General features: G+C 36.1%; 1 protein-coding gene across 4 annotated transcripts in view; it reads left to right on the forward strand.

Moving 5' to 3' along the window:
• Positions 1-19,177, forward strand: part of SBF2 (SET binding factor 2) — a 232,491-nt gene that overhangs the window by 146,658 nt on the left and 66,656 nt on the right. For all 4 annotated transcript variants that reach the window (XM_015286380.4, XM_015286382.4, NM_001012895.4 and 1 more), the window contains exon 17: positions 18,163-18,231. In XM_015286380.4, the coding sequence (XP_015141866.1) occupies positions 18,163-18,231 (69 nt within the window). The remainder of the gene's footprint in view (positions 1-18,162; positions 18,232-19,177) is intronic.

A 19,177-nucleotide genomic window follows, 5' to 3' on the forward strand; every position in this document is an offset into this window, starting at 1 on the left:
TCATACTTAGCCATTAATTTTTCTCAGAATTCAGTTTTGCAAATACTGTCCAATAACAAGAAAGATTTTATTACTCCTGAGAGAAAATCAACCATGTGTGTGTCATATGATTCAAATTCTTGGCAATATAAAGGTTAAATGAACTAGCATTTCTCATATTTTATGTTGAAAACTACATTGCCAAACATCTTTCTTTGGAGAGTGATAGGAGGTCTTTCTTTCAGCCTTTTATTCCATGGCCTGCCAGTTGTTGCTGGGTTTGTGTTCCTGGAAGCAGGCACTTTCAGAAATGATGGTTGAACAGCAGCAATATTGTAAAGTACTTTAAGGTATTTCAAAACAGAGAAAAATTTCACATATTAAAATCCTGGGAGTTTAACAGGGCCATGATTAACTCTATTCATTAATCAGTTCTTTACAACTGGGTCTTTTTCATAGTCATGGTGTTATATAAATTGCTGCTTCCTGCTGCCCTTGGGTTTGGCGGGAATCTCTTTGTCTGGGAGCGGGGCAGCAGGTCGGGGCTTCTCCTCAGGGAGAGGCCCTGTGCAGTGGGCACCCACAGAACTGCCCTCCACCTGGCAGCTTCCAGCCCTTGCTTCTGGTAAGCTGAAGTAACTCTGGCTTCTGCTCAATCTTACTATTTCAATACAAATATTACACGATGGGAGGGTATTTTTGCTAATAAAAATATCAGCAGAGATACTTGAGTGCTGGCACTGCCTGCTGCTGTGGGGCTCTGAACTGGCTGGGATCAGCTGCGATTTTACATGGCATTTCCATAGCAATTTAAGCATTTCAGGGGAAAAATACAGAATATAGGGCAACCCAATGCCAGACGGCCGATCTGTGGCTGTGTTGTGTTGTTTTCGGTCAGATCCTACATGGCTTGCAGGTAGCTTAATAAAAATGAGACATCCTTTCACACTTAGATATTATATTGAAAGCACATAGCATAGCTTTGTGGAACTTGGCGTGCTATGCTCTGACTGCTCTTAAGTGTTCATTAATGTTAATTGCATCCTTGTGGTTGCTGCACATTTCTAATAACTCTGTGTTCTAAATGTTTTTGGTTGTCTTGATGAAAAGCAGACGTGCATGTATGCTACTCGCTGTGGTAAATAAAGTAAGTCTGGGTTAGGAATTGTGTTATACTGCTGCATAGTGACTCTGGAGCCTGCTCATGAAAGAGATGAAAGGTAAGTGGTTGTTTTTTTTTTTTTTTTAAAGATGTTTCTTGATGTTTAGAAGGGTAGCCATTTTGCTAATAAAGCAACTTACATGAAATCAGTGACTTCTGTTTTCACGAGTTTTCCATTTATTCCTCCCATCTTTTTATTAAATATAAAATATTTGTATTTAGAGTGTTATATACATATATAAAGTGTTTTTCAGAACAAGGATATAATTCAGGGTAGGTTTGTGTATAATACTGTTAAGCACACGTACATGCACTTGGCATCCATATTGTGTCACTTTTTATATACAGTAAGAAAGAAAATAAGATGTAGTATTGATGTTCAGTACCCAATCATTGAACATACTTCTGTGGCATCCCATATGGACATGTGCGTGTGGCTTTAGTTCAGTCTTTTATTACTGAAGTGAAGGGCAAGAGTTTTTCTGTCTAACACGGTCTCTCTGATCTTCCATACATCACATTCTTTCTTGGGAATTTGCATCAAAAAGTTGCCAGTCCACTATAAAATAATCATCTTTTATTTATTTTTCACATGCTGTCATTTCTAAAACAGAACATTAAAATATATTAGAAGTCTTCTAATCATTTGGTTGCTATGATGTTTGTATAACCTTTGGTTTAAACAATTGAAATGTTGGCTGCTTGTGTTCAAAAACTGAAGTGTGATGTTGAGATAAATACCATAAAGTACAGCTGAGTTCTGGCTTTTGTCAATATTTTGTGTAAACTTTCACAAATGCATTAATATGACACGAAGTAATGATCGTATATGGCATTTTAGAATGATTTCTGGTTTTTAAGGAAAAAGGCTTAAGGAGTAAATTTCTTTACAATAATAGATGTATCTCTACTGTTACATATAAAAAAAAATCTGTGCAATGTTTTAGAACAACAACAAAAATTTTAGGCCAGGTTTATGACCTGTGTGAATTGGTTTGAAGATGCAAGCAAAAATACCACGTAAGTAAGTTACGGTGAAGATTAGTAATTCCTTGCCGTAAACAGATGAGGGGTAGGGAGGAGCAGCTTTAGTACGTACTGAGGCAACAAAGTATTTAGAAGTAACTTCAGGTTATAATCTATAAGAAACAAACAGCCTTGCTCCACTCCCCCCAGTCAAATTCTGCAGCTCTTAACTCCAGAACTCCACTTGGGAGCTGGGGATTGGAATTTCAGTGACACATTTAACAGTCTAAAATTTCACAGTGTTTGTGAGAGTAGAAGTAGAATTAATTTCCTATGTAGATTACTTGTCTTTAGAGGACAAAGTTAACTTTGAAATTAATACAAATTCCTCTGGTCATACTAACGCTGTGAAAAACCCTTGCTTTTGCTGTTAATTGAGCAAATATCAATTCAGAGAATGTGTGTGCCTAAATAAGTTGCACAGAATTGATATATCATATTCTCTGTTCCTTCCAGGTGTATGGAACAGAGGAAAAAGGGTTTGTTTGTTTTTTTGCAAGGGACCTTTTTAATTTTTTTTTTTATTTTTTATGTTTTTTATTTGTAAGAGAACATATGTTAATGTAGGCAAAACCAGTGGACTAAAATAGCCTCTAATTTACTGTTTTCAGGCCAAGCTAAGGATTCTAAGCTATTGATTTCATTGGAATTTATTCCATTTTATTTATGAACTTAGACAAACAAACAAAAAAAACCCAACCCACAATTTAAAGGAGAATACTTATTTTAATTGACTATTTTGGAGCCTTGCCTTTGTCGTTAGGGAATAGCTGAAATAGTAACCATATGTGGTTCTGTTTAAAAGCCACAGACCACAACTACAGTCCTGTTAACACAATTTGTTACTTAGCCTCTGAATTATATGTTTAAGAAAGTCATAGGCTTAGGTCCGAGCTTGATTATGATAGATGGCTGTTACCTTCACAATCTCCTATGCATTTCACCTCAGCCCCTGCAGAGCTGATTAGCACGTAAAACATAGTTTCAGTGAAGAAAATTGACAGAAGGCTTGCAATGTTTTCTTTTTCACAACCTCTCAGGCATAGTGGACCAGCAGTACTGCATGGGTCAAAGACATGAAAACCATAATTACAGAGCATCAAAAACGGGATGCTGAGATGTATTCAACTTCTTTGATTATCTATATTTTAATGAACTTTAAGAAAGACATTCAGGCTGCCATTGGCATTTTATAGACGATCATCGCAAAGAATTGCTCAAGGATAATTTGGTATAAGATACCATATAGCAAAGATATGATTTTTATTGATCTTATGTAACTTCTAGTACCACAATGAAGGCAAAATGTGCATATGAAAACAATAGGCATCAGAATTGATACACTTAAAATCAGTCAAGGAAACTGTAATTGACTGCTCATGAAAACTTGCCTTACGGAAACATGAAAGATCCCACCTGAAGTCTAATCATGGCGCCCTTGGTAGTATTCATTCCTGGCTTCACATCTGGGGCATCCTGTGCTTTCAAGTAACAGCAGGTGTACTAAAATAAATGAGTATTCTCATTATCCAAAAATTCACTTTCAGTAGCCTATTTGAAATTCATCTCTTTTGAGGTCACTTTGGAAACTCTGGGGAAAGCTGCCTATTCTTTGATATGGTTTTCCACAGGAGCTTGGGAAAAATAGCGAACCAGGAAAAATAGTGAACCACTCAGAAAACTTCTGGGTACAGAAACAAATTTTTTTTGATGTCGCTATCCATTTAGAATTTTATCATTTTCCACTAATGCTGTTAAATAGTGTGATTTATTTTTTTGGAGATGAGAGTTAGGATTTGTTAGGGAGGGATGGGCTTTTTCCTATGTCAGATTAAACCAAGTCATATTTAATGAATGTACCTAAGTCAACATGTTTTCTAGGTGTGTGTTTCTTCCACAACAGTTTTAAAACTTTTAGCTTCACTTATGGATAATGTACATTTAAGGGAGCATCAGGAGAAATAAGGGTACTTGCTTAGAGACGGAGGGAGTATCTTAGGGAGGGAGAATCATATGCTCCCAGTTACCTCTTGGTAAAGGGACTGTTCTGTATTTTACAAAAAACAACCAACCAAACAACAAGCTGCTTAAATCTCCTACATTTATTCTTACCTGATTTTCAAGATTTAAAAATAAAAATAAAATAGAATGAGTAAGTGTGTTTCTTAGCTTTCTTGTCAATAAAAGATTGACCTTAGAGGTCCTTGGGGGTAGCTGAAACTCTGGCGGAGCCTGTAATCTCCATGGTAGTGATGAAATGACATTGGCTACTCAGGCAACAGCCTAATAAGAAAGTAATCTTGAACAAATTAGTTTCCGATGAAGTCGTTTTAAGTCATCACCTAAATATGCTCAAAATTCTCCAGTAAAAATTTTCCTGAGGGGAACTTTTCCAAAACTTACTGGGTAAGACTCAATACAACATTTGATTGTGGACTTTATATGAGCTGCAAAACCTGCTTGTACCATAGCACTATCACAATTTTGTATAAATATGTAATTATTTAGAAATAAGAACTGAAATACTTAAGTAAAAATGAATTTTGGTTGGCAGTTTTGAGTTCAGGAAGAGATGCCTGTGGAAGCTTGTTCTATGTACCTTTCTTTATCTCCTATTTCTTCTTCTCTACCATTTGTTTCACCACAAGACTGCCTCTTTGTTGTTTTATTTTTGTTTGTTTGTTTTTTGCCTTTCTTCGCTATTTACTTTCTCAGATTTAGTGTAGAATCTTAGAATCGCCCTGGTTGGAAGGGACACGAAAAGGTCATCAGGTCCAACCTGCAGCTGAGGATGTTGTTGTTCTGTGTGTGAGATCAAGTACCAGGCAAGTTCTACCACTTAGTGGAGTTGAAGGACCAGGGGGATTGGTGTTGTCAGTTTTCCAGGCAAGTGCAAGGAAACATTTTGAGGGTGTACGTTTCTGAGCTTTGCTCTGATCTGAGGAGCCAGAACTCACTCTGTATATGTTCAACAACTTGCTCTTCTTCACACGTCAGCTGTTTTGTATTCTTCTTTCTACATTTAGCATTCACCATTTGGCAGCCACTTAAAAGTCAATATTAAATCTCCTGCATGTATTTTATCATCGCTCTGTAGTGATTTCTCCAACTTAATTTTTTTCTCGTGACTGCCAACTAAATTTCTTATTGTTATTACAGAATAGTTGTATATTTGTTGACTACGTTTAGGAAATCACTGCATCAGTGGAACGTAAGCTAGAAACCTGCTGTTCTGTAACTTGCTGCAATTCACGTTAATTCAACATTTCTTCATATCTTGTTTTGAGTCGCTATTTACTTATGAGACATGTCTGCCTTACAGAAATGTTTGCAATACTGTAAGGTTCTGCAATAATCATCTAATAATTACCAGTATTATGATATTACTCTGTAGGTTTACTTTATGATTATTGGTAAGCTAATTAAAATCGACAGGCTGTGTGCTTTTCCCAGTACTTTATCTGTTCCAACCTTCCTGCCTCCTTCCACGCACCCTGAGCTTCCTCTTCTCCAGACTGAACAGCCCCAGCTCTCTCAGTCCTCCCTCACGTGTGAGATGCTGCAGCCCCTTCATCATCTTTGTGGCCCTGCACTGGACTCTCTTCCAAAATCAGGCAATCGATATGTTTAAATATAGATGTATTTTAACAATGTGTATGCACCCAGATGAAATAATCATGTTATTTTAGGTATTGATAAAAGCTTCCACTCACTTGATCTTGTTTTAAGTTCGTTACCGCTATAAGATAGCGTAGCCCGTGTTTTTGTTGTCTGATGAAAACAATTGTGTTGGCTGAAGTGACACCAACAAAATAAAAATGCAGCACGTAGGGTATTTCTGTATTTAAATCATTTAGAAAGGGTCTGAATCCAACTTTTAGTAATAAGGTATTTTCTAGAGATTTCCATTTAAATAAGATGTGCAGCACCTCCATGTTATTGCTGCAGCGGTGGTAAATTTTGGCAGACACTTGGCTATCATGTTTAAAGTCAGTTAAAAGAGTCATATACTTTGAAGACAGTGGTGAAAATGTGTGCTGTTCAGTTCTCGTGCCCTTATTCAGGTAGATCCAGAGGTACTGCTGCAATTACCATGTTATGCTGTCTGCTACCTTTCTAGGCTGATTGACCTGTTGATATGCTACATGCATTCAGAACACCTTGAACTGCATATTGCTACTTCCTGTATGTTAGGACACCACTGCGTTATCACATTCATGTGTCTCACTGCTCAAATCTGTGTCATATACTGCATGATAGTGCATTGTACTGTGCTTTTGCATCCATCTCCTTTGCTGTGTGGTCACGTAGAAAGCACAAATCATTTTTTATTTTAGTTTCTGTGAAAAGGAGAAGGTTCAGGAACTGTAGGAGAAGAATGGCAAATAAAAGTATTTTGAAGTTGACTAAATGGCTCAACAGGATGTCTTACAGTACTAAACCAAAAACTATGATTTTAAACCTCCTTTCGAAACACCATAGAATGAGATTAGTCCCTCAGTAACTCTTGCTATGCGCTCCTGTTTTTTGACCACTGCAATCTGGCTCATCCTTCTGAAAGCTCCAAATGTGAATTGTGTGGGAGGAATTTTAAACATTCAGAGTATAATTCTGATGAATGCATGACTGTTATTTCACTGTACCCCAATTTGCCTTCTCTGAACATTTCATTGCCTTCTACTGCCCTTCCATGGCAGGACTTCCCTTTCCCTGTAGACATTTTTTTTTCCCTATACTTTCAAGAAGATAGGAATAAAGCGGAAAAACATTTGGAATAAACCCTTCAGGAAGGACAATAAGGTAGCCTAGGAGATGATCTGTCTGAAATAAAACAGTAAATAAATAGTTGGCAACTCAAAAGCTTGCAAAGAAGTTCTCTGTGATTAGTTAGCTGGATACCTTTACTAGCAATGATTTTGTAAGGCAGTGGAACAGGAAAAGAAAAGGATCATGCCAGGATTTTCATACAGTTTGTATCAGACAAACAGTTTTACTGAAAGGCTGAGCTACGCTGATGTTTCCCTACCACACTTCTGCTTCTTTGGTCCATGCAGCAAGCTCAGGGATTACTTCTTTCTTCTTGTAGTGTTTGTACTACAGAACTCCTTCTGGAAAAAAAAGAGCAGGAATTTGTTTCGAGAACATCTGAGCATGTCTCTTCAACTACATGTGCAAACCAGCATATTTTGGGAGCTTGCTTTTTCACTTCTGTAACCAAAGCGGAGGATGAATGCTTCACAGCATTCTAAACTGTGGATTTCCTGGTGCCATTTGAAAATCCCAGAGAGAAGTATTAATAATAAGAAATCTTAATACTGGAAGATACATTCACAATTGCCAGTTCAAAATTGTTTTACAGTTTATTCCACTGTCTTTATTTCTCTCTTACAAGAAATGCCTCACCCTTGTCTTGTTTTATATTCATAGAAAAACACTTTATTAACATTAAAGGAACTGAATTTTAATAAAAATTTCATAGTAACACCGTTCCCACTTACCATATTGTTATATTGAACCACAAAAGCGTAAGACTTCAAATAAAGCCTGTATCCATATGAAAGAAGCTGCTGCACGTGCAGTGGAAAGTACAACCTGTACACTTAAAGCACTTCACAGTGAGTTATATGAAGCATCTATATTCTCCTAAGATTTCTTTCCTGTAGCTTAAATACTTCTATTAGAATGTATATATTTCACTGACGAATGTTATCTTAGAAGAAGCAGCGCTGCACTAAATCAAGCAGCTCTTAAAATGTCTGAATCTCTTGAGCCTTCCAAGCTTTTCAGAAACATTCCTCCTTGCTCACGCAGAGTTGATGTCTTAATCAAGATGGACATTGCTCAGCAACATGCTACATTATCGTGCCCAACATATGTCCTTTAGTTTCCCAAATTTGCTTTAGTTATTCTTGTCTGTGAGCCATTTAAACAACTTTTGGTGACCTGGGTTATATAACCATAAATTTGTTGTTGGTTTCATTTTTGTCTCGAGTTTTGACTTAAACAACTTCTACAATAACTTTTATTAAAGTTGTTAAAGTTCTAGCTACTTTCTGAAATGCAATAGAAAACTTACATTGTAGTCTATTCAGGAGCCGAGAGGCCTGGCTTCAGGGTTGGCAGCAAGCAATTTAGGTTTCATCAAATTCACCAGTGCAACTAAGGAAACACCATTTGTGCCTAAGCATGTGCTTAGGACCTTACTGACTTTCTGAAGATTCACAGCCTTGTAAGATGCAGAATTACGACAAAAAAAATCTGCTTCCAGCAGCTGACACTTGTTTTGTGAATCAGAAATGGAGCTGCACCAATGAAACTGATCCAAAAAAACTTCTTCCAGAAGCAGCTGGTCATTGTCATTCTTGTTGTCCTTTGGTGCAGCTGTATATAGGCTGTTATCTCTGCCAAAACCGTAGCAAAGTGTTTCAGTACTATCAAGGTTGGTGTAGAAAAGCTGAAGCTGTCCAGCAACAAGATGTCAAATACAAATGCACCTCAAAAAGCAACTCCACTTCTTGCAGTTTGTGGGAAAAGCATGGCAGACATGTACGTGTATTCCCAGAAGCACCTGCCAAAAACCTGTGGATGAATTTGGGTCTTTGTTATTCTGGGTGATTTTCAGTTCTGCACTCTCCCAACAGTTCCCTTCCCATGGACAAAATCCTTAAACTCTCTAATTGTTTTGTACTTCTGCCCCTTCTGTGAGTATATTCTTAAATAAGATGAGAATTTTTAGTGTTTTTGACTTGGTATTAGATAGATATTCTTCCCCTTCCTTTCTTCTGTAAGTCTTACCTGTTGTTTCCAACTTTATACTGTTTATCTCATATATTTCTTTAAGAAATTCAATATTATAAGTCTGTTAACTTCTTCTACTAGTTGATTTTCTTATAATGCTTTTCTTTCCTGATGTCAACATACTTCGCAGTATTTGCATTTCCTCTCATTTTGAGCATCCATTCCATTCAACTTCAATATTATCTATTTTACCTATACTTTGGAACTTTCTGTACTCTAGAGAGTCTGCAGCAATAAAGCAACATAATTCATTTTGCACCTTTTTCTGAATTTTAGAGCATGGTCTTACTTTGACAGGTTTAACACAGCATGTAATTCCAGGTGCTGTTCATACATAGCCTATACTTTTGCACTGAGTCAGCATATCCCATACTCAGGACTTTGCACTTGTCTTTGTTGAACTTGGTGTGTTCTTGACAATCCAATTCTCCAGCAGGGTGTGATGCCAGTTAATGAGAGTCTTCCCATTCAGCTATTTACTGCTCCCTCGAATTTTGTGTTGTTGGTAAACTTGATTAAGATGTATTTCATGCCATTTTCCACTTCGTTAATGTAAACATTAGACAGTATTTGCCACAGTATCAGTTCCAGAAAACATGATTCATAACTAGATCTCCTATTTAACTCTAAGCCATTGATCACTGTCTTTTCAGTGACAGTCCAGTTAGTTGTCCACTCAGCCATGTGAAACATCTCTCCTCAACCTGGCTAATGTACCAAAGGAACCCATGTCAACAGCCCTGCTAAAGCCACGGTAGCATACTACGCACCAGTGAGCTGCAGAGCTTGTTATTTCATCAAAGATGTTGATCAAACTGTTTTCTGCCTGTCAGCATGTGCTTTCTGTCCTCAGTCAATTTCTTGTTTCTTATGAATCTGAAAATGCCTTCTATGAGGACTTACTCCCTAAGGTGAGATAGTCCAGTCTGGATCTCCCAAATCTTTCCTTGCCTTCATGAAGGTCTTGTCCAACATTTTCATTTCTGTTTCCCCAGAAAGTCAGTCATAATTAACACAGTACCTATAAGAAACTTCAGAGTTTAGAAGTTGTCATCAGTGAGGGTTTTTAGCACAATTAAAAATTGCTATACCATCAAAATTAGTAGTAATTTTCCTTTGCAGTTTTCCTTTCTAAGTATCTAAACTTTTATGCACTAGTAAAGGTTTCATCTTGATAGAAGAAATATTTTGTTTACATTGAGAGCAATCCATTGCTGGAACAACCAGCCCAGGTTCATGGTAGAATCCCTATCTCTGGATGTTTTCAAGATACAGCTGGGTAGGGAGCTAGGATGGATGACAGAGTTCTAGCATTATATGCTATTTAATGCAAAATTTCTGGTGACTTCTACTTCCAATTTTCATTTGTTCAACCTGTTCAATCTCTCTATAGTGAATCAGACCCAGAGTCTTCTGGTAGATCCATTGTTTTAGATGACTGTCATCTCTTTGCATTTCATAAAGTAGCTATAAGATTCCTCTTCCATCCAAACAATGTTTCCCAAAATGAAAAACTGATTTCTCAGTGAATCACTTTTTGTACCCATAGAAATCTAATACTAAGAAGATGTTAATTCATAATAAGTTTAAAAACTCATATACAATATGCATTAATTATGTGTGATGCATTTTTATTGCAAGGTTTAAAATTAGAAAATCCCATGAAGCTTTACAAAGAAGAACAAAATTAAGGAATGTGAGCATAAATACATATTTAGAAGTTTGTGACTTTGCTAATGAGTTATTAGAGATGCTGCTGTGCGCCAAATGGATGCTAGAATGCATAGGTATGTGTAGTATGTGATTATGAACCAATCTGCTAAGAGATAATTGGACTGCATAGGAATATTGCACCTATTTTAATAGTTTTTCTAATATTTTGAACCTTTTTTTTTTTGTTGTTGTTAACTAGCTCAATTAACTGGGCTGTCTGTGAAGTGCTTTATAAAATATCCTGTAGCTGTGTTTTGCAGTCTACTGGGACATTAGACATTCTCTGCAGTCTGTATATGTATCGTGAATTAATCACTCCTTTCAAACTGAATAGTTAGTGATATTGATCACTATTCAATCATGAATAGCAATGCATTGTATCACTTGAGTGTTATTTGTCAAATACTTTTTACAAATTACTATGCAGGACCTTTTATCACAGCTGGTGTAGTTTAAGGTTTGGACAGAGTCACTGTGAATGAAGCCCTGCTGTGAAATAAAAGTCAAAAGGCATCTTGGCATCCCAACCATTTCCTTGGGAGAAGATTACAGCCTGAGTATGTTGAACTTTATTGCCATGGGCCTCATGACAGTATTCAGAAACATGCATGGCATTTCTGTTAAAGAAACTCAGATGTGCTTAGACGCAAGGGATGGCATTCTTGTGTTTATCAGTATCTTAAAAAAGAAGAAGAAGAAGAAGAATTAAAAAGAAAGTAGTGCTTTTTTATTCTTTCGGGGTACAGTAAAAATTCAGTGAAGAATGTGTAATCTACGCACATAAAAATTGAGGTTCCTGATTTCCTAAACATAATTTGTTGCAAGAAAGAGGAAATTACTAGTCTGAATCCTACAGAAATGTATTTGTTGAGAGAGAAAAAGGGGTGGGGGCATGGAGAAAAAAACTCTGAGTGAAGTGTCGTTGCCTGTGTTGGCTTGCTGGGAGATCATAAGTATGATGCAGTTGCATGGAGAAAATATGCTGCTGAATATACAAAATAAAGCAAAAGGAAACGTTTAGAAAATCAATGAAAATGATATGCTTGTGTGATTCCATCTGAATTGCATCAATTAAATTCTGTCTTCTGTATATTATAAGGGCGGACAAACCTATGAGAATTCAGGGTCAGGTAAAGCCAAATATGAAGTTCTTGATGAAATAAAATCCTTCCAATATGGAATGGGATCTTCTGCTGCCCTGAAAGGCAGGTTTGCAACATTAGTGCTGACATCTGAGGTTTCTTGAAGTGGTTCTTATGAAGGCTGATGGTCAGACAGGATGACCACACTGTCTAAACAAATTGGTGAGGATTCTTCTGGGTTGGATGCTATTCCTTTGTCATCACCTTTGGCGCTTGTGTTAATAAACAGCAATCTCACTGTCTTTTAATGGCCATAGAAAGTGAAGTTTTACATCTGGCATAAATCAGAGCACAGGTGAAGTCTGTCCAGTACGGGCTTCCTCTGCTGTCAGACAGTCACCAAGTAGCAATCTGAGAAGTTGCTTTTCAAAAGCATGTAGCATGATTGTAGTGAATGTTAAACCTGGAAACAAGGGGTTGTAAGAGCTTAACGTTTTTGTTTTTATCCGTCAAGAATCACTGCAACGGTACGTAAGTAGAACAAAAGTTGAATTAAAAACTTGAAGTAATGAGTAACAAATGTAAAACGTGCTGCGGTCATTTATGAAGAAAGGCCCTGGGCAGCCTGGTCTAGTGTTAAATGTGAAGGTTGGTGGCCCTGCCTCCTTGAGGTCCCTTCCAACCCAGGCCATTCTGTGATTTGTGAGTTAATAGTTTTGAAATAGTCTAAATTCTTATAAAAATGTGAAGCTTTAAAAGTAGTGAGAATTAAATACTCAGTAACCATTAATGTATGATAGTATCTTCCATGTTTCTTGTATATGGTTCTGTTAATGGATTAGTCTACTAGTAATCAGCTATATGGGTCTTCCAAGTATGTCTTCATATCCTGTCTCTCGAGTCCCAGAGAATTGTATGTAGCTGAAAAAAACTTCAGCGAAGTTGGATTTCATTTTTGGTGACAAGAAAAATAAGAACTTTTGATCCCATTATAAAGAAGCAGCAGTTAGCAGTGCTGCTAATTTTACTAGGCAGACTGCGTGCTAACTTTCACTGAAAAGACTGTTTTGGTTATTTCAGTAAGAAAACTTCATCCAAAACGTCAGAAAAATCAGATTCCAGAGTTTCTTTTGAAGATAATTATAAGCTGTTAGTAATAAGTAATGTTATCAATTAGTGTCATACATGCATTTATTTCAGCAAATTCTATTTTGAGTATTGCTCTGGAGGATGGATTTGGCTGTAGAGTTAAATCTTGCACTTTAAATGCTTCTAAAATTAATGCCCATTCCAAATACAACTATTTTTTGTCTGCTTTCATTCAAGGCAACATATAATTACATTAGATGTAATGAGTACAGTGTAAAACTGGTAGTTTGTTTACTTGGATTTTTAACTCTGCTGAGGCTGAATATAAAGAATGTTGGTCATAACATTGATGGACATGGAATAGGTGTTCCTTTTGAAATCCTGTGGTGTTTTAGGTGCTTCTTTCAAATCAGAATGAGAATTGGCAATAACCTGTATTTGAATGAAAGTCTTGCTTTTTTCTATTAAGAAAAGTAAGAGATTGTGGTAGATTACATCTGTAACAGCACCGTGGCTATTTCTGAGGTACTGCAATGTCTTCAATTTCATTGTTTGGTGTATTTGGGTGGATCTTATGTTTGGTTTTGAGAACAGCCTACCACTTTTTGCAGTTTGATTGCATAAATACTGCTTTTACATATAGATGCATAATTTACTCAGTTCATGTAATGAAACTGAATGATTTATATAAAATCAGTTAATTAAAATTAAGTTCTAATTTTGAGCTCAGTTGGAGTTCTACGTGGTGAATCCCTACTCCTCTCATGGGCCATTTTTTTTTCTAAATTAGACTACTGAATTCTTTACTGCTTGAGATGAAAAGTATTAAAAGACTTAGATTTCAGAAAAAATCTATCTGCGTAGTAGATTCATAACAAAAATTACATTCAAGCACCATTGAGATCATCTGGGAATTTGACATGCATATTTCACTGTAATTTTTAGCTAATGTTCTTACTGTGGACATAATTTGTGACCTTCCACATGCTAAGTTAGCAAGTCTTACGTTAGCACTTTAAAAAACATGTAGTTCTAGCATTTCTGGCTTTTTTTCTTGATTGTTTGTGAGCACAGTCCTGCATTGTGATGAATGCTCTTGGTCTTCATGATGGTGGGCAGCATTCAGTACTTCTTAGAAATTACAGTGCAGTAGTGATTGTTCCTTCAGTGTTTTTAATGAGGTGTACATACACAAGATTGTACTGGCAGAAAGCCCCACACGTGGTCAAGAGCTGCCATGTGTAGCTTATTAGGTTGAAGGCATTCACTGCACGTTCAATTCATGTGGTAGGCTTATGGATTATTCCATTTATTTATAGTGCTGTTGAATGTAAAGCAGAATTGGGTCCTAGGTTTTCAGTGTATTCAGATTGCTATAGCTCATTAAAAATGTGGTTTCCTCTTGGAAAGTTTATTGTCCAAGGCAGCATACAGTTTAACGCAGCCACATTCTTTATCAACTAGTACTTAATGAGAGAGACTTTCAAGATGGATTTATTTTTTTCTACCTGAGTAGAAAACTTCAAATGTTATCAGGTATTTAATATGTCTGTCCTGGATTTTTATCATGTGACTAAAGGGAAGCAGAAATCTCTAAATATCAGATATTTTCTGTGGCCTGTTCAGGGAAGCTAAAATAAAGTTAGGCCTAACTATCACTGTTTTGCTCCCTTGAACTTGCTCTTGTAGCCAGTGGAAGATCATTGGGTGCTTAAAGGAGTTGTTGAATCCAGGCACGCACCTCAAGGAAAAAACTTTACTTGGGATGGCTTTTGTTTGTTGTTCATTGCTAGGATTGGACTGTGGAGGAATTCTCAAATTGATGATGACAAACTACCTTTTCCAAATAGAAGTTCAGGTCAATACTTGTTCTGAAATCAAGGAACAGTTGTCCCTCCTTTCTCCTTTCCGGTGCAGGAGGCCTGAGCCATCTGCACGATTGCAAAGGCCTTCAGTGCCTCGCTGGGTGCCAGCAAGCCCATGCATCTAAGCAGCCTCAATCTGCAGCTTCCTAGCTGTCATTTCGTACTATCTAACCACAACTGTTTTACTGCATACTTAGCTGAGTAGAACATCAAATCAAATATATTATCAAGGTAAGTAGTAAAAGGAAAAATATTTGTATTATTTACTTTTTAATTCAATTTACCAAAACTTCTTTAAGTGTATCTGAATTACTTGAAAACTTCCAGTCTGCTGCAGAGTTCATCTACTTATGAAATATACAACCAGTATTGTCAAAATATGTACCAGATCTTCACCCCATTTGGGTGTGGATTCAAAGCACTCTGCGTATGGCACACGTGGCATGATGGAAATCCAAAATTTGCTGTCATAAGACATTGATTCTTAAAAATTCATTGTTGAGAATATTTGTTCCTCCCCATCACTACCCTTTGTGTTTCAACTTTATTGTGTTGCAGTGTGAGAAAACAGCTCTAATTATTTTTATAATTGGTTTGCATACTTCTCTAAGAGATATTTTTCACGATTGGTAGACATTGTTATATGTAAAGCAACTGTGTTTCTTTTTTTCCAAGAGCCAAAGTTCATTAAATACAATACATATATGACATTTCCAGTACTTTGGTTTGCATTTAAATTGAGAGGCTACAGTTTTGCTATAACAGCTCCATTACCAATTGTGTTCTGTCATGCTACCAGAAGGAAGATAAATAGTGGGTTAATTTCACTGTTCTCAAAACAGCAGTATTGTGCTTAATTCCAAACTGAGATCATTTTGCGGGTTTTGTCACACGCTACAGAGGAAAATATATGTAGGTAATACCTCCATACTACAAGTCCAGGGGGTACTGCTGACACAGAGTATGTGGAGAATTTCATACTTGCAAGAAGGAATGGAAAAATAATACACGATGTTGTGGTGGTGATATATAACTTTGAGACATATGTTAGCTCTTGGAATATTGGATGCTCTCTAGGTGAAGATGCATTGCTCAGTTTTAATAAAAATATTTTTATGTATATTTTGGGTAAAATCCAGAACTCTTACAAATAATTTGTGCTGAAGGATTAAGTAGATATCTTGAAACAATCAGGATGGATTGTTTGGTAACTGGTTATGAAGGAGCACTTAGAGAAATAAGGTAATGTATTTCCTTAAAAATTTTGGAGTATTTTTGAATGTTGTAAAGTCTGATTTTAAATTTGGCATTTTCATTCTGATTCTGACATATCCTTATGGTAATCTACAAGTTCCACGTGGGGATTGGGCCTATCTTGAGCAATAGAAAATAATGCAGAAATTGAGAATGAAATGCAGCTGTGCCTATGTTCTTCACCGTTGTTGTTTGGACATCTAATTAAAATGATTCCATATACAAATCTTGGGTATTTACATACATGTCAGAATACTGACAGGTATTGTTAAAATATACATCTAATTTCTCAGTGTCTACTTTTCTTACTGTTTTCCTCTACCGGATTTGAACGAGTTATAAAGTCTGAACAGTTGCACACCATTTGTTTTCCATGCACGGTTAGCATATATCCATTCATACCGAGTTAGATAAGTCAAAGCCTTCAACGACTGTACCGAAATAAAGCTTCTCATCTATGAGTCTATTGTACACCTTTTCAAATCAGGTACATAAGTAATTTTCTAACTGCTACTGTATTTGTGTATGGCCAGTGATATGTTGTTTAGGCTAGCTTTAGCAACAAAAGATGAATTATTTGTTGCTGAAAAGGATGAAATGGACTCCTGAACTAATGAGAAGAACAGTCTAGTTGTGAGCTTTTTGATCTATTGTTTTAAACCTGCATTCCATGATCACTCACCAGCCTTTTGAAAAGGAGCACTGAGGGGACTAAAACTAACATCCTAATGATCATAGAATCATAGAATGGATGGGTTGAAAAGGACCCCAATGATCATCTAGCTTCAACCCCCCTGCTACGTGCAGGGTTGCCGACCACTTATGATTGTTCCTGTAACATGTATTTTATATTTCTGCTATCACAGTTGCCAGGTTTTTCTTTTTAAAGAACTCCAGGGAGGGAGTACAGTGAGATGAAGGCATAAATGAAAACTCTGACAGAGGAAAATGTGTGATATTTCAATTTTGTAATTTTATCAGGTGTTACGTAGAATTAAAGGGTTGAAGGGTACTCACTGCAGGGAAGAATATTAAAGATATTGACATGAGTTGTTCAAATGGAAATGTTGTTTTCCCATTCATCATTCAGGTGCACAGTGGTGCTACATTTGTCTAGTAGAAGTATGTGTGTTGTTCTGTTTCTTGGGGTTGGCAAAAAGAGCTAATCTTAAAAAATTTAGTGAAGAAAAAAAAGAAAAACTAGTATATTTTTTTTAACTTACGGAATATTTTTGTTCTGTTTTTAAAGTCTTAAAAAATCAAGTAGTTTGTTTTTCAAAATATTAGATTACATTCCAAATCTAGTTTCTTAAAGGACTTCCGTAATAAAATCACTATTTTTATCAGTGCAATTACTAGCTGATTTACTTTGGCATACCACTTTCAGCATAGAGAGTCACGAATGACACACTTGGCTGTTGAATGAGGCATTCTGAGATTGTGAAGAGAGTGGGTTTTCAATTCTTTTAAAGTTTATGTTATGCCAAGCTTCTGTAAAGGCTGTGGAGGTGATTATATCTTATTAAATAAATGTCCATTTCTTCTTATAAACCTTTTGGAAGTACATCCTTTGGTCGTCACATCACTTCTGTTTTACAAAATGTACAGATTTTCTGTGGACCAGAATGAAAGCAAGCTACATCTTTATTGTTTCCTAAATTAATAATATGTTTATATGTAAATTTTGTTGGTGAACTTGTATTTCAGGCGTAGGAACGGAGAACACTGCTAATAAATTCCTTAAATTTGAAAAATTTTGGCAATAGCCATCTAGAAGAAATTGAGGCACAATATGTATGTGTACACACACCCACTCATCTATGTTTGTCTTACATTATATCAAGTGATTAAAATATACATTACATCTAACAAAGATAGAGGGACTAGATAAGGCTGAAATGAAAGTATACTACACACAGGTGTTCTTATATACTAATATATGTATATGTAATATAATTCAATGAAAAAAATATAATAATACTTATATATGTTCTTATTATGCTACACAGAGGTGTTCAAGGGATGTTTGGATATTGTGTTGAAGGACATTGTTTCATGAGAACTATTGGTGATGGGTGGATGGTTGGGTTGGGTGATCCTGCGTGTCTTCTCCAACCTTGGTAATTCTATGATTCTGTGATTCTATAAAATTGAAAATGATTTTACTTATTTTCTTCATATGTTTCTCTTGAAGGATTGCTCGTCATCAGAAGAATATAGTGTTGCTGCAGCCTTGCTACCCCTGACAACTGCTTTCTATAGGGTAAGTTCTCAGTAACTTCATTAAAAAGCGCTCCTGTTTTTTATGTTTTTATGTACATTGTTGTTAAATGGAAGAAAGTAAAAATGAGGGGTGCATGAGTGTCATGAGTGCTGAAATAAGATTAGTCAAGTTTTAATCTCATAATCAAGGAGAAGTCAAGCTGCACTGAATGTAGAATAATTTCTTCTATATGCTTCTAAGTTTCAGTAGAAGTAGTGAGATCTTGCACAATTTCTCTCACAAAAAGTTCACTGAAATCTTCTGTGTAATGAAATAGTCTCCTACTTACTATTTAACTGAAATTATACTTTCAGAAGTTGTGAGACCCCGGATGTAAGTAGCATGATGATTTTTTAATGTTCCAGACCTGAACTGAAAAAATAAAGTAACCTGACTGTTGCTTGCAAAAGCCAGCTGTTAATGCATAATAGAAAAAGAATTTTGTTTTTCCCAGATCTAATCCTCAGGTTCAGCGATGGTCCCCTCTGGTATGTCCCATTAGATACAATTGTTTGGCAAAAGTACTTATTTTGGTATAAAACTAAGTTATTCATACTAAACACAAACTGATGTGTTTTTCAGAGCATAAGATCAGTAGACAAACTTTATAGTGACTAGTTAATATTAACAGTTTACATGTTTTATTTGGAATTTGAGTCAAAGTGAAACTTTTTGAAGCATTTTGCAGTTTCTCCAGAGGTTTTCAGTATTTCATCCTTTAGTATGAGTATGTTATACCTGAAATATGAGTATGTTTTACCTGAGATATATACCTGAAGCTGCACAGGAACGAAGATCTGTATGAATATTCTTAAATTAAGAAAAATGAGTAACATTCTTTAACCCCCTTCAAATTTCCCTTTATAATCTTTTGGAGGGATTGTTAAATGAAACTAATGTTCCTCTTTCTCTGTTTTGGGAATAAATCCTATCAAATCCTGCTACA

This window comes from Gallus gallus, chromosome 5 (genome assembly GCF_016699485.2).
Source record: "Gallus gallus isolate bGalGal1 chromosome 5, bGalGal1.mat.broiler.GRCg7b, whole genome shotgun sequence".
Lineage (NCBI taxonomy): Eukaryota > Metazoa > Chordata > Aves > Galliformes > Phasianidae > Gallus > Gallus gallus.